Here is a 16,065-nt window from a genome sequence, read left to right as displayed (position 1 = left end):
ATATCCATATTCAAGGTACACGAAGACAGCACTGAGCACATCCTTTCACTATTGGGTTCTATAGCTATGTTCTGACATCCAACAAGAATAAACATGAAATTGCACGTAAATGTTTAACACAGGAGGCACAAAATACATCTGGGAACAATCCAGGGAACAAAATGTACTTGAGGTAAAAGGCCGTCTGCCTTTGTGGAGCCTCTCTCACAGTTCCCCAAGGCACTGTTCACCATGTGCCTTTCTTTTGACCATGTTCTGACCGTGAGGAACTCCATTAGCTATGCGTCTCAGAAACGCACTTGACTTTCTCTTCTCCTTCTCTTACTCCAAGAGACTCAACCCATCTTTCACTGACTCAGTCAAAGAAACACAGCAAACTGCATCATGGGGATAGTGCCATTTATACCCAGCTATTTCTTCATCATAAAAATATATTTTTAATTTCCTGGGATATAAAGATATTGTAATTACATAGAAAAAGCTGTTAATCTTATAAAAGTCATTTTCATTTTATCACTGTTTTTACTCATATAAGGATGGGTTTATCTTGACACAAGCATTTCTCTAGTTGAGTGTCCCATTTATGCATAAACAAGGAAGCGTATTCAACATGGGGTGTTGTGTTGTACCATCTGAGACAAGGTGCATGTTCTGGTCTAGAAGATGGGAATAATGGCTGTTTTTCATTGTTGATGATGTTTCGTTTTTGCTCTTTCCCCCCAAGTGAACAATTGTCAATTTATTTCATGTAAATATCCTTTTTAAAACTTTTAATTGATTTTTTGTGGATTTCATATCTCACATCCCGATCCCATTCATCTCCCCATCCCTTCACATCCACCCTCTGCCACTGAAACCTCCCCACAAAACCAAAACACAATAAAGTGTAAAAGGAAAGAAAAATCTCATCATGGAAGCCACAGTGTGACAGTGAGTCACATAGTACACCCTCTAGTCCATACATCTTTACTTTCAAGTATTCGCTGCAATGAGCCACTGGTCTGGTTCCAGGCCTCTGGCTTCTGTTAGACCCTCCTGGACATCCTGCTGGACTCCTCCTGGACATCCCGCTGTTGCCCTGTGTCATGGAGATCCTGCAGCTTTGGATCTGCAGGGCCAGACCCTTCAAATGCTCTAGCAGATCACAGATGGTGTGGATGTTGGGATGGGCCAACTCATATCCCTGGTTCTGGGCCTGGGTGGTTGCCGGGTTGGTCAGCCCACCAGCTCTTCCTTGTCCTCATAACCAGGGTGAGCTCTCCAACACGTCCCTGGCTGGCTCACCCTATACAGCAAGCAGCAAGGAAGGGGTGGGGCCAGCTCTCCCACTCCCACATCCTCATGGTCAGCTCACCTGTACCTATGCCACCAGGACCAGGCGCTACTGTGTTGCACAGGGGAGATGCAGGGGCCACGCTCTGCAATCGGAGAAGGGCGGGCTCAGATCTCCCACTCTCATGACCTCAGGGTCAGCTCTCCCACCCACCACGGGCAGCGAAGGGCAGGGGAGGGGAGTTTGGGTTTTTTTTGGGGGGGGGGTAGACATTTACTACATAGTCCAGAATGGACTTGAACTCCCTGTATAATCCAGGTTGGCCTTGAACTCATGATCTTCCTGCTTCAGCTTCCTGAGTACTGAAATTATAGGAATACATCATAAGACCTGCCTGGGAATGTATGATAAAAGTTTATATCATCATTACTTATTTCTGGCCCCAAATACAGGGTGTGTGGAAACACTAAAGGTACCCTATAATCCAGAAAGTAGTAAAAGCATGTCTCTTCTCTCTCAGGCACGCTAACCGAGGACGGGACACAGAAGATGTTTGACAAGCAACATGTACTGCTGTTTGCTGTGTTTGATGAAAGCAAGAGCTGGAGCCAATCGCCATCCCTGATGTACACAGTCAATGGATATGTGAATAGGACGATGCCAGGTAATACAGGGGCCATGCACTGTTCAGCAAAGACCGTGTCGCCAGTCCCTTGGTCCCACTATTTCTGTAAGATAGCTTACCCATACACATACCACATGCACTGGTTTCCAATGCCTAGTGGCAAATTAGCACACTCTGTGCAATGATTCAGTGACTCCCATGGCTTTTTTCATCCTCAGCTTCTTTTTTTTTTTTTTTTGTCTTACCCAGGAAGTACAACAGATAAATCAGAAGGTAACAAGGAGCCTTGTTTGTTACGGCCTTGTTAGATGTAGCATCTGAGCATATCACTTCTATTCAAGTACGAAGTCACACTCTAATAGGAATAGGTCAACAGAAAGAATGAAATAAAGAGGGCTGGAGAGATGGCTCAGTGGTTAAGAGCACTGGCTGCTTTTCCACAGGTCCTGAGTTCAGTAGCCGGCAACTACATGGTGGCTCACAGCCATCTGCAATGGGATATAATCCCCTACTGGTTGTATGTATGAAGACAGAGCATTCATGAATATATGATACATAAATAAATAAATCTTTAAAAAGGAAATAAAGATACTTGTAGTAAAGATAAACAGGAGTGTGCTCTACCACACAAATGTGTTGTTAGCTGTTCAAAAGTCTATTGAAAAACAATATCTAACTGCATGTAGAAGGTTTTCTCTTCCCATCTGCAGATAGAGGTTTGAAAAAAACAAGAAAAAAAAGTAAAGTCATACCAACTGTTAAATGAGGGAAAAACTGAGTTCCACTGTACTAGTCAATTTGAAGTTGCTATAATAAAATACTTAATGTTGACTACTATATATAATTAAAAAAGATGTTTTAAAAGAATTCAGTTTTAAAAGCAGAAAAATCAAGACTGGCAGGTTCAGTCTTTGGGAAGGGACCACTTGTTTGTGTAATAGTAGGGCAAAGAAGCAAAAGGGAAATGGTTAAATATAGAAGAAGCCAAGAATAGGGATGGGATGGCCTTGTTTTATGACTTAGTCTTATGAGAATTAACAAAGACCCATGAGGACTACATAAATCTCTTCCAAGGACAATACCTCCAGTGACCTAATCACTTTCCACTAGGCTCTGTGTTTGAAAGGTTTCACCACATGAAATGCACCACACAGAACCAAGCTTTTGGCTTGTGAGCCTTTTCAGAGACATGCCATAGCCATAGCAACCACCTATACCACTTCTTCTATGTCCTTGTAGTAGAACTGACTTAGAATGAAAAATCCAGAATATTCATACATATATGATACAGTGTGTGTGTGTGTGTGTGTGTGTGTGTGTGTGTGTGATGTAGTAACAACAACTCAGGGAGAAAGCCTAGATTTGCTGTTTCTTTGCTCCCTTGGTGACTGGGAAACTACTCATTTGCTCTGTGGGAGATTCTAACCTTGGCTTCTTATCCTAGATTTACATTCAAATTTCAAATCCACAGTCCCTTAGGATATATACATATACAAACCTACACACACACACACACACACACACGTACACACACACTCCAACATATATATGTATATGTTATGTTTATGTTAAGTTTTGGAAAAATGAAAGCATGTCCCTATTAAAAAGTTCTAGGGGCTGCTGAGATGGCTCAGCAGGTAAGGGTGCTTTTCTCGAGCTCTGATGACCTGGGTTCAGTTCCTAGGGCCCACATGGTGGAAACAGAGAACCAAATTTCACAGGCTGTCCTCTGATTCCCACATGTGAGTCATGGCATTTGTGCCCATGCACATACACAGAATCAATAAATAACTGTAAACAAAAATGAAATTCTAAATTTCATTATGTATCAATATCCCAAATGGCTTCTTTTACAGAGAAACAGACAATGTCAAAAGTTGAGGTCTGGTATTGCTTTCAACATTTATTCTATTTCATTTGATGCCATCATCTTCCGCCTGGCTCATGTAGTCCTGGGTATTGTTCCAAACCTAGATTCTTACAAACCTGAGACTGAGCTAACTGAAATCTACCTTGGAAGATCTGAATTCACACCTCATTCATTTCCCTGCCTCTGTGCCGTCCTTATCAACTAGTAGTCGCAATATGCTGTTCCCAGAAATGGAATTAACAATCCCATTATCTGTGTCCTGACAGGGAGAATAATCCATGCAAATATATCAAAGCTGAAATAGTGAAACAGAGAGATTATATAGTTGAAAAGAAGAATAATTTCAAATAAAAGCAAAAGAGCAAGAAAAAGGGAAGAAAACTCCTTAGTAGACACAATACTTATGCCTGTAAGGCCCCAGCATTCTGGAGTAACATACACTGTTACAATACTATTGTAGACATGCTCATTGCTGGACTCCGTGTGAGCTGCATCTGAAGCCAATAGACACACCCACAGAAACACACACACCTAGCTACTCCCCAACTCCCTGTTCACAATGCTTTCACAAAGGACAAGCGCCTCTATGGATGAGAAACCAATTCCCAGACCATCCATCCTTTTGTATCAGGATCATGGATCTGTGTAGGAGCCAAGACTAGACTCTTTCCTAGAGGAAACGAGCATTTTCTCTATCACTGTGTCAACAAAGACAGCAAAAAGCTGAGTTTTTTCCTTGGTTTTTTCTTCCTCGATTGTTATCAGTCTGCTCATGAAAAACTTTTGGTGTCCACTTACAGCGAGAATATCAGTAACACAGAGAGTAATCCATTGCCACTAAAATAATTCAAATGTGGGTAAAGACACAATAGAAAATTTCCTCAGCACATTTCACACATTTCACACTCCTTCTACTTTGACAGAACTTGACCTCTATCTTCATGAGAGGATTAGGTACTGACATTCTGGCTTATGGGAGGTGCTAGTTACTTCTTCCAGCTGAAGCTAGGGTGATGTGATCAGTCATCCCATTTTGTCCAGGACTTTATCAACACATGCATTGAGAGCCCTGAGTCTCAAGAGACCTCTTGGTACTAGACAAACCAGGGTGGTTCATCACATACTCAGCTGCCGCCTAGCCTTAGGCCTTCAGCTTTCCTTGCAATTCTGGGGGAATGGCCCTATTCTAAGCTCTATCCCCGCTTTGGGGTATTACTTGCTACTTGAGTTGTGACTCTTTGTTCCCCTGCCGCTGTGTGTTTGGATGTTGTCTCTCCCTCTCAGATATAACAGTCTGTGCCCATGACCACGTCAGCTGGCATTTGATTGGAATGAGTTCGGGGCCAGAGCTGTTCTCTATTCACTTCAACGGCCAAGTCCTAGAGCAGAACCAGCACAAGGTGTCCACCATCACGCTGGTCAGTGCTACGTCTACGACTGCAAACATGACTGTGAGCCCAGAAGGAAAATGGATTGTTTCTTCTCTCATCCCAAAGCATTATCAAGGCAAGGAACCTTTCTGACCACCTTGTGTGAAGTACAGCTCCATTTGTCCTTCACCCCTTAGTCAACCCCACCTAGATGCACTCATCATGGTTCCCAATGACACCGTTCCGTCCTCAGCTCTTAGACTCATGACCCACTGGCTGGAGATAAAGGAAGTACAGGCATTGACAAAGACCTTCTAAAATAAAGAAAAAGCTGAAGAGGTCTCTACTTCCATGAAAGAGGAAGAAAATCAATGCTTCTATAGTTACGTTCTTGGGTGTGTTTCACATGTAGCTAAGGGAAGGAACTCAGAGATTAGATAGAGCAAAGCAAACGCTCATGAATTTGAAGAAGTATGGAGTTACCAAGACCGACAAAGCCAAGCATGAGAATAGGGTCCTGTACAGTGAAATGAGCACAAAAGCTGGCACAGAAAAGAATGCAATTAATGTGTATTGAATGGACCATAAATGATACATTCTCTGTTTTACTGAGGGAGGGTCTTACACTGTAGCCCAAGATGGCCTGAAACTCACTATGGTCTCTAAGCTGATCTTGAACTCACAACAAAACCCTCCTGTCTCAGCCTCCCCAGTACTGGGATAATAGGCACTTCAGAGAGCATCAGTTAATTCTCCAATCTCACAGGAGTCTTGTGGTGCTGTGTAAATGAAACAGTTAACTGTGATGTCACAGGGTTTTGCTTTTAGACAGTTGAGAGGAGCATTCAAGCTGATAGAGATGGAAATCTAAGCAAATTCTGTTACTATAGGAAACCATTTGTTACCATCAGTTATGTAGGCACTTGAGGAATAAGTATTGTATGAGATCATTTTGTCTTCCTTCTGAACAATGAAAATTATGTTGAAGTGATGACACTGATAAACTATCACTGTGGTTTATTTGTTAATAGGAATAGAGCAAAATTAAGGACAAGTGGTATTAGGAGTTATTACTAATCACATCAAGTATATAATATTGTGTTCTTCATTTAGCAAAGGGACAAATAACAAGAACAAACAAAAATTTTCTATTTAGTTATTTTGAAGAGAGAGAGAAGGAAGGAGAGAGAGAGAGAGAGAGAGAGAGAGAGAGAGAGAGAGAGAGAGAGAGAGAGAGAGAGAGAGTTACACTAAAGATAAAACCAGGGCCGTGTACACACTAAGGCCACACTTGACCATAGAGCTATACCCCAGCCCTAGTCCCAGGGTTTTAAGTTTGTTCCTGGTACAGAAGAAAAACAGGGAACCTTTCCCATTTCCTCCACTAGCCCTCACCTCTCGCCCTGCTTTCTACTCTTGCCTCCTCTGAGGCCCATTAAAAGAGTGCTAGGCCCAAATGGCTAAAAATTGTCTGAACATTGCTTTGCTGTTATTGTCTCCCATTAATTTGTTTAATCCCATCCAAATACACATTGTGATGAAATTTTCTCTTAAATTCTTTTATATCTTAATTCAGCTGGGATGCAGGCATACATTGACATTAAAAACTGCCCAAAGAAAACCAGGAATCCCAAGACACTCACTCGAGAGCAGAGGCGCCACATGAAGAGGTGGGAGTACTTCATTGCCGCAGAGGAAGTCATCTGGAACTATGCACCTGTAATACCTGCAAACATGGACAAGTGAGTTGGGGTCCGGGCGACCACGCAAAGATTAGAAACATGTTCTTCAGGGTCCCTAGCGTGTGAGGCTGAAATCTGAAGTCATGAGTGGCCAGCCCTCAAGGAACATGTGTATTGGTTTCCACCTAGACATTCTTATCCTCATGAACATTTAACTACACCTAATTCACCATAGGAATGTGGCCCAATGGTAATAACAAGAACAGCGGCAGCTGGAACTCATTGAATGCTCGCTGCCACTGTCTTGTAGCAGATGTCTGCCAAGGGCTTCACACGATTTCTGCAAGCTCAGTACTGCTCTTCTATGCTCATACCTGAGAGAAGATGCAAGAAAAATAAAATTGGAAGTTCCAGTAGCTCTTCATATGCCATCATAATAAGGACAATGAGAGTGAAATTTCACTGGGATGCTCTTCTGCACCTATCGGACTGGCAGGTTCATGTTACACCATATGTTGCTAAGGCAGTAGAAACAAAACCTATTGCACATTGTGGTGGCCCAGTGTGTTATCTGTCAAGTTATCCATTCTGGGGGATAACTTGACAAACTATGTTAGAATTGTAAGAACCTATACCCTTTCCCCCAACACCATGCTCTTGGAATTTAATTGTACAAGGGTATTCTTGTTCACAGGTTGAGAGCTGTGTGAGTGGGGTATTCACTGCTGCACTGCTAATAGTAATAAAAAATTAGAATCAATTCCAAAGGTTCATCAATTGGAAAAGAGTATCAAGTTATATCACATTATTGCAATGGAATACTATGAATCAAACAAGAGAGAAGAAAGGAAGGAAGGAAAGGAGGAAGGGAGGAAGGGAGGGAGGGAGGGAGGGAGGGAGGGAGGGAGGGAGGGAGGGAGGGAGGGAGGGAGAGAGGGAGGAAAAAGAAAAAACAGGAAGGTGCAGACATTCTCTGTCAGTATACTGTTTCTCATCGGGTAACTGTGATTTACTCAGTGGTGGAGGAGATGACTCTTGACTGCTAGTTTCCGGCTACATAGAAGACATCAGGATGTTGTAAACTACACTGAGAATGATCCCAGAAGTAGCATTTTAGCTAACGCCAAAGCAGAGCTTGCATACAAGCCCTCGATCCCATCCTGCACATCGTACTGGACTCTACTTGAAGTAGTTTAACTTTTGTTTTATTATTTCATTTCACCTTAAGGAAATACAGGTCTTTGCACTTGGACAATTTCTCAAACCAAATTGGAAAACAGTATAAGAAAGTTATTTACAGGCAGTACGAGGAGGAAACCTTCACCAAACGCATGGAGAATGCCAATATCAAACAAAGTGGGATTCTGGGCCCTATTATCAGAGCCCAGGTCAGGGACACACTCAAGGTAAGCAAAGACACATGGAAGCAGGCAAGAATTGAAGCACGGACGAGGGGTCAGGGGTTGACAGCTTTCAATGTTTTTAAATGTATTCATAAAATTTTAAATTCAAACACAGCTTTTAGTTTTACTAAGTATTTCATTCATTTGTAGCCTACTCAATAATACAAGGGGTCTTGACAGGTAATCAAACTAGAAGGGAATAAAGCAGAGTCACTGTCATTGGAGGAGGAAAGAATAATATGGGAGCAAAGAACACGAGGCCACAATTAAACATAATGAAAGAATCCCTAGGTTGTCTACAAATTAGTCCTAACTTTTAGAGCAAACTATTAATGAAATATGCCTGAGCAAGATTTACCTGCCTTGAACACAGCACAATTCACCTGAGGTAGAGAGCCAGGAGAAATTCCTTGCCATGTCCTTGACAAGATCCCCACAACTGTCGCAAAACAGAGATGGGTGGCTTTTGAAAATATCATTTCTCTTTATCAGTGTGAACACCCGAGTCAGGAGAGTAAAAAGAAAATAACTCTTCAGGGAAGTCAAAGTGTGCGGCTCTAATGACTGATCTCTACTAAAGCTGCGTTTGTTTGTGCTGGGCAGGCAAGATGACTCAGTGCATAAAGGAATTTGATGTCAAGCCTGAATACTTGAGTTCATTACCTGGGGTCTGTTGTGGAGAGAATCAACTCCCACAGGTTGTTTTCTGACCTCACATGCACACTATAACATGAATGCCCTTAAACACACACACACACAAAATACAATAGCAATTTGCTTACGTGGTACATCACATCACAGAGCTAGGTAAGGACCCAAGCAGCAGACAAATGAAGACTAAAATCTTCAGCGAGACTCTAGGATGTAGATAATCTACAGATTAAGGTTGATTTGAAGGCTTTGTCAGAAACCCATGTAGAAAATGAGACTAAGGCTATTAGGCAAATTATTATGATGATGATGATGATTATTACAGGCAAATTAGGACTTCTATGAAAACCATGCCCCAGGCAAAGCCTATTTTGTTCATTTGAAAATAACTAGGTGACAAAGCCTTCTTTCCATTTTTCCTTCCTTCCCTCATATTTGGCTCCACTGTGGTGCTTTAGGTTTCTGCATAAGCATATAATACTCAGGACTCAGGATCTGGCTATTGTGGCCCTTCAGGAAGACAACTTCATTGACAACGATCTCAGGGAGCAAGCAGAGAGGCATCATGGTCTAGAGGAGAAAAGGAATAGATGTGGTCCAATCTGAAAGAATAAGGGAAAGATGTGGGACCACTTGGGAGAGGGTAGTAATGTGATTTGAGGGAATTGTGACTTCTCCTAAGCTGCCCTCCACGGACAAACTCCTATTTGTCTGCTGCTCAGAGAAGCAGAGCTGATTCTCCCACTGCTTGCATACATGCACGCCTGCATGGCACACGCATACCTTACACACACAAGAGGTAAGTGTGCAAAGCTACCATCTAAAAGTTCTCATGAGTGACCTTAAATACTGAAATAATGAATATGACTTAACTTTGTAGATCGTGTTCAAAAATATGGCCAGCCGACCCTATAGCATTTACCCTCATGGGGTGACATTCTCTCCTTACGAAGACGAAGGCAACTCTTCCTCCACCCCAGGTGGGAACCTTTCACTTCTACTGAATGAGGCTGCTGATCTCTGAGGGACCTCCATAGTTTTCTCTTGTCTTATTTGCTCAGTGGTTATGACAAATACAGTCAATAATACTCATGGAGGGGGAAATCCCTAAAAATCCAAGACAACCCTCTCTCACTTTAACAGTTACAAATGCAATACCTTTCTGAGTGTCGTTGGCGGCATCTAGTGGAAAAATATTGAACAGCTACATGCAGTCTATAGTCAAGAGTTTAATACAAAAAGAGTTTTTCTTTCCTGATATTAATTACTCTAAATAATGAAATAATTTCCCTAAAAATTGATAGTGTGTATTTTCTTTCAGGCAGTCACACCATGATCAGACCAGTTCAACCAGGGGAAACCTACACTTACAAATGGAACATTCTAGAGTTTGATGAACCCACAGAAAATGACGCCCAGTGCCTAACAAGGCCTTACTACAGTGATGTGGACATCACCAGAGACCTTGCCTCTGGGCTAATAGGTCTACTTCTAATCTGTAAAAGCAGGTCCCTGGACCAGAGAGGCATACAGGTATTTCATCCTTAATGTCAACTTTACAATAGGGATTTCTCCTGGCTGGAGCAGATTAGGTCTCCCTGCTGGACACCAGAGTTTTTCCTGATAAAATACACCAAACATCAGTCTTCTTTAGCAGCGGTGTTATAATATTTATCATGGAGGATAATCTTTTACATTGTTGTTTTTTCTCTTTTCCTTTGGAGTTTCAATGCAGAAAATGTATCCCCAGTTGAGATACTGGATTTTATTTTAGTTTCAAACCCCAGGCCTTTTGGTATTGCCTGTGTGATGAAGAAGTCAGTCGAGATCCTTTAATTCTTTCCTCTAAGCAAATAAGTAATAACATTCTCCCTAGAAAACTGTTTACTACAGGGTGGCATAGGAATGCAGTACAAACTCAGCATCCATCTTTGCTGTTTTCAGAGGCATGCAACAGAGACAGGAGAGGGGAGGTACTTAGAGCAAGGACATTTGGAGCCATGGTTTTCTGTTTGTCTGTTTGTTTGTTTGCATGACTGGCTGTTTTTTGTTGTTGTTTTTTATTTTGTTTTGTTTTATGAGACAGCATTTCTCTGATTAGCCCTGGCTGTCCTAGAACTCTCCCTGTAGACCAGACTGGCTTTGAACTTGCAGAGATTCACCTGACTCTGCCTTCTAAGTGCTAGGATTAAAGACTTGCGCCATCACCACACTGCTGGAGCTGTAGTTTTTGGTGAAGTTAGAGTCTGTTAAAAGTTTTTCTTTGGTAAAACTAAGTTGCATCAAAGAATGTAATTAAGAGACTGGATTTCTGAGTTTGTTTTATTTTGAGACATGTTCTCATGTGGCCTAGCTTGGCCTCAAACTCACAAAGGTCTAGAATGGCCTTGGACTTTTGAAATTTGTCTTTTCTTCCCAAATTTTTATTTTTATTTTATATGTATGGGTGTTTTGCTTGCATGCATGTCTTTGTACTGTGTATACCTGGTGCCCATAAAGGCCCGAAGAAGGTGTTAAATCCCCTGGTACTGTAGTTACAGATGGCTATAAGCTGGCATGTGGGTGATGGGAATTGAGCCCAGGTCTTCAACCAGTGCTCTTAATCACTGAACCATCTCTCCAGTCTGACCCCTTGTTTGGTTTTTGCTGCTTATTTGTTTACTTTTGTTTTGAAAGAGTTTTCCCTTGTAGTTCAGGCAGGCCTCAACCAGATTGTGCAACCTGGGATAGCCTTGAACTTCAGTGCCTCTCAAGTGCTGACATTAGAGACATACATATGCCACCACACCAGGTATATGCAGCGCTAGGGATTGAACTCAGGGCTTTATACATGCTAGGAAAACACTTCACCAACTGAACTACATCCCCAGCATGCTGAGTTTATCTTCACTGAAAATGAATAGTCTCATATTATTCACCTAAAATTACCATTAGGCTAAATAATGGTGAAAGAGGTCTTCTCCAAAACAGGTGGATGTCTAGAAAACTCAGAACATTTACAAGATCCTGATTTATTGATGTAGTAAAGGACAGAGGACAGGACGGGCATGAGGCTTTCCTGCTATAGGCTCCTGATTATCCTTTTCACCATTTGGAATACATTCAGTTATTCATTTTGAAAAGTGCTCAATTACAGATAAGCACTAACTTACAGGTGCTGCGCAGGGATAACATTTCTCCCCTAGGTATTTTTGACTGAGTTCTCTGATCCCTTTTGTTTGCTTTCTTGTATTAGCTTTATCTCTGACAACTGTTTGGTACATCATGGGCTCTCATAGGAACCTCTGACATGTGGCTTCTCTGAACTCAATGGCAATGGGGACATAGGCAGCCAACTAGAGCTTTAATCACTGCCCTTCCGCCCTCCAGAGGGCAGCAGACATCGAGCAGCAGGCTGTGTTCGCTGTGTTCGATGAGAACAAGAGCTGGTACATTGAGGATAACATCAACAAGTTTTGTGAAAACCCTGAGGAGGTGAAACGTGATGATCCCAAGTTTTATGAATCAAATATCATGAGCAGTAAGTCAGAGCCCCCGTTTCTATCTGTCTTTTTCACTCTGATGGCCACAGTATGTCTTCCCCGTTTCTGTCTTTTTCACTCTGCTGGTCACAGTATGTCTTCACCCAAAGGCAAAAATAACATTCTCCCTAGAAATCTGTTTACAGGGTGGCATAGGAATAATCACTTCCATGCAGGTGACTTTCCCAGGGTCTGTTCACAGAGCCTTAGGACCGACAGGTGCCACATTCAGCTGTCTTTATATAATTTCCTTTCAGCAATGGGTCTGTGATAGCTCTAGACCTACAGCTCTAGACCAGTGCTGCTCAATAAAAATCACATGTGGGTAACTTACATTAAATTTTCTGGTAAGTTGAAAATTAATTAGAATAATGTTTACCCAGCTCACTGTACTTCAGATTCTATCTTTTCATTGTTGTTTTGAGACAGGGTCTCACAATATAAGATATTATAATTTTTAAGTGCAGTAGAAAAATGAGATTAGCTTTATTACTGCCTTTGCAGTACACTGTGTATTCGATCCTTAAAGCACACGTCAATGGAATCTACCTACATTCTACATTTCACTCATAGCTGTTTGTAGCCAGTGTCCATAATATTAGACCATTTAGAAAAGCATCTGGAATGATACAGAAACTAAGAACGCACACTTTCAGCAACATAGTGACTGCAATTTGTTTATTAGTACCAAACACCATATGAACTAGGACTGTGGTCACAGTGGTAACCTGGGGATACAGGTTTGTGCCCTCAAATAAATCATATCTTAATTGGATTACCATGCTCAATATTTATGTAAATAAAGATGTTGCCCAAAGTGGTGTTCCTTTAAAGATAATTAAAATATATAACTCAATATTTCAATGGAAACTATTAGGTTAACTGTAGGTTGCTGATAATAGGTCTTGATGACAAATATGTCTAATAAGCTCCCTTTTTCAAAAATAATATATATTTTTTATGTTAATGTTCAAAGATTTCTGGATCATTGAATTTGGACAGCGTTTCATCTGTGGGATGCAAATTATTCTTTTTTAAGCACTTTTTATTATATATTTAAATTAGAAACAAGCTTGCTTACCATGTCAGTAATATATTTTTATATTTTAAAAAAACTTAGGTATATTGACTTCAGAAAAAAAGGCACTTCCCTAGAGATAACATCATTTGAAGCACAAGTTCTAATGCATCTTAATAATAAAAACTCAGAGTTAACTATCAGGGGGCGAAAGCTGAAGGATCACAGAAGCAGAGTGGCCAGCCACTAGAGTTTTTACCCCTACCGATGTACAGACCAAAGGGGTGATCCTGTCCTCAGACTGCATCCTCAGACTGACTGCTGTCTCTACGAAACCTCAGACTGAATGCGCAGACCGAATGTGCAGACTGAATGCTCTCACTGTGTGCCCTCCTGTCTCCTCCCACCTTATATTCCTCTCTGTCCTGCCATATCACTCCTATCTCCACCTCCCTGTGCTGGGATTAAAGGTCTGTGATCCCAAGTTCTGAGATAACCTTTGTGTGAGCTGTTTCTCTTTTAGACTGATTCTCTCTCTCTCTCTCTCTCTCTCTCTCTCTCTCTCTCTCTCTCTCTCTCTCTCTCTCTCTCTCTCTCTCTCTCTCTCTCTCTCTCTCTCTCTCTCTCTCTCTCTCTCTCTCTCTATATATATATATATATATATATATATATATATATATATATATATATATCGCTCTCTCTGGCTCTCTCTCCAGCTCTCTTTCTCTCTCTCTTATAGCCCAGAGTGACCTTGAACTCACAGAGATCCATCTGACTCTCTAAGTGAGTAAGCTCCCTTTTTGTGATATTCATTGTTACAACTACTATGTCAAGAAGACAAAGTTCTTATCTATAGATTTGGACAATCTAAATCAACTATGAGAATATATTTACAGCAGAGCATAAAGTAATATTTTATATTTTCTTGGTGGATGAATACTAAACCAATGTGAGTGAAAGCCTTGTCTTTCTCCCGTCAGCTAACCCAGGAACATCAGCCATCACATGGGAAGTTGAAAGTGACCTTACTCACACATTAGACATCATAAAACTTACCTCTAATAACCAATGCTCTAATGCAGCCAAATGAACATAAGAGCATTTGTCTTGGATGTAATTAGACACAGGTCTTCTTGTGGTACAGGCCTGGAATATGACAAATGTTTATTCTTTCAGCTATCAATGGCTATGTGCCTGAAAGCATATCCACTCTGGGATTCTGTTTTGATGACACTGTCCAGTGGCACTTCTGCAGTGTGGGAACTTACGATGATGTTTTGACTATCCACTTCACTGGTCACTCATTCATCTATCGGAAGAGGCACGAGGACACGTTGACCTTGTTCCCCATGCATGGTGAATCTGTGACTGTCACAATGGATAATGTTGGTAAGCATGTAGATGTTTGAAAAGAAAATTGATGGAATCTCAGGTGGTAAATGTCTCTAGGATCCCTGCAGACTTGTCTTACCCTGCTTCTCATGGTTTATAGTTGGGAAATTCCATTTGCGCATCTCTGGAACAACGGGGCAGTAAAGACATATGATGGCAGAAAGACAGGTGTAACCATGAAGATGCAGCGTAAAAATATTAGCCATGAAAGCAACCTTTGGTATCATTCCTCAAGTGTTGTTGACCTTTTTATAAAACATTGGCATGGAATTTGCCAGATAGGCTATAGTAATTGTCCAGTGGACCCCAAGGACCCGCCTATATCCACTTCACCAGAACTGGTATTACAGACCTAGGCTACCATGCCTGACTTTTTTTTTAAACATGGACTCTGGGGATCAAACTCAGGTCTTTGTGCTAGTTGAGCTATCTTGTCAGTCCCACTTTTCAATTTCTTTTAAGAGATCATTTCACCCTAGGTGAACAATTCTTAGATAATCCCTGAAGGCTGTCTCAGAGACAGCATTGGCATATAAGAACCGAGTTCAAATCCAATTCTGCCACTAAATATTTAGCAACTTTAGACAGGTTACTTGCCCTTGCTGAGCCTTAAATTACCCATTGAAAACCTGACAGTGCTTTAGCTCCTAGTTGTAGATAATGCCAAGTGCCTAGCACCCAACAAGTGTTTGCTATTGGAGATGTCCCAGGTCATTCTTAGTGTGTCAGTAATTCACTTTCAAAATGACTCAAACTTACCCTGTCCCCACATACATTATTTCTTAGAAATACCTAAATACCCCTTCTTTGTGGGAAGACAACCTCACCACCATCTCCCAAACTCAGACAAAATGTACAACTAGGCAGATGGTAATGACTTTCAAGGTCTGTTTTATCACCAATTTCCCCCCTCTCCTTGATATAGTCTAAAACAACAATTCTTGAACAATCTAAACTGAAGGTCTCTTTTTTTTCTCCTTAATCTCCACTCTCAATACTTTAATGCTAGGTTCTGTTAAATACCCTAGGCCATAAGTACAATGATCCTGTGTTTAGATACTAAAACATTCCTAAACACCCTATTCTTAGTTTTTCTCCTTATGTCACTGTTGCTCAGTAACTCACCCTTCATAGGCTAGCATGGTAATAGTTCACATATGGCTACCTCTGCTTAAAATTCACTAAAAATTATTTTCCCTACAAAACTTGGTGTTTTTGTAAATTTTCCTGAGATTTTAGCATTTTCTTCTCTGTCTTTCC

The 16,065-nt window shown here is 41.2% G+C and overlaps 1 protein-coding gene across 2 annotated transcripts in view; it reads left to right on the top strand.

The window, feature by feature from the left end:
- Positions 1-16,065, top strand: part of F5 (coagulation factor V) — a 69,085-nt gene that overhangs the window by 26,264 nt on the left and 26,756 nt on the right. For both annotated transcript variants that reach the window (XM_040738158.1, XM_040738157.1), the window contains exons 5-12: positions 1,794-1,937; positions 5,053-5,274; positions 6,715-6,880; positions 8,049-8,226; positions 9,755-9,854; positions 10,196-10,407; positions 12,244-12,394; positions 14,590-14,802. In XM_040738158.1, coding sequence (XP_040594092.1) covers positions 1,794-1,937; positions 5,053-5,274; positions 6,715-6,880; positions 8,049-8,226; positions 9,755-9,854; positions 10,196-10,407; positions 12,244-12,394; positions 14,590-14,802 — 1,386 coding nt within the window. The remainder of the gene's footprint in view (positions 1-1,793; positions 1,938-5,052; positions 5,275-6,714; positions 6,881-8,048; positions 8,227-9,754; positions 9,855-10,195; positions 10,408-12,243; positions 12,395-14,589; positions 14,803-16,065) is intronic.

Source organism: Mesocricetus auratus, unplaced genomic scaffold (genome assembly GCF_017639785.1).
Source record: "Mesocricetus auratus isolate SY011 unplaced genomic scaffold, BCM_Maur_2.0 Super-Scaffold_100676, whole genome shotgun sequence".
Taxonomy (NCBI): Eukaryota; Metazoa; Chordata; class Mammalia; order Rodentia; family Cricetidae; genus Mesocricetus; species Mesocricetus auratus.
This window is presented reverse-complemented; position numbering and strand designations above follow the sequence as displayed.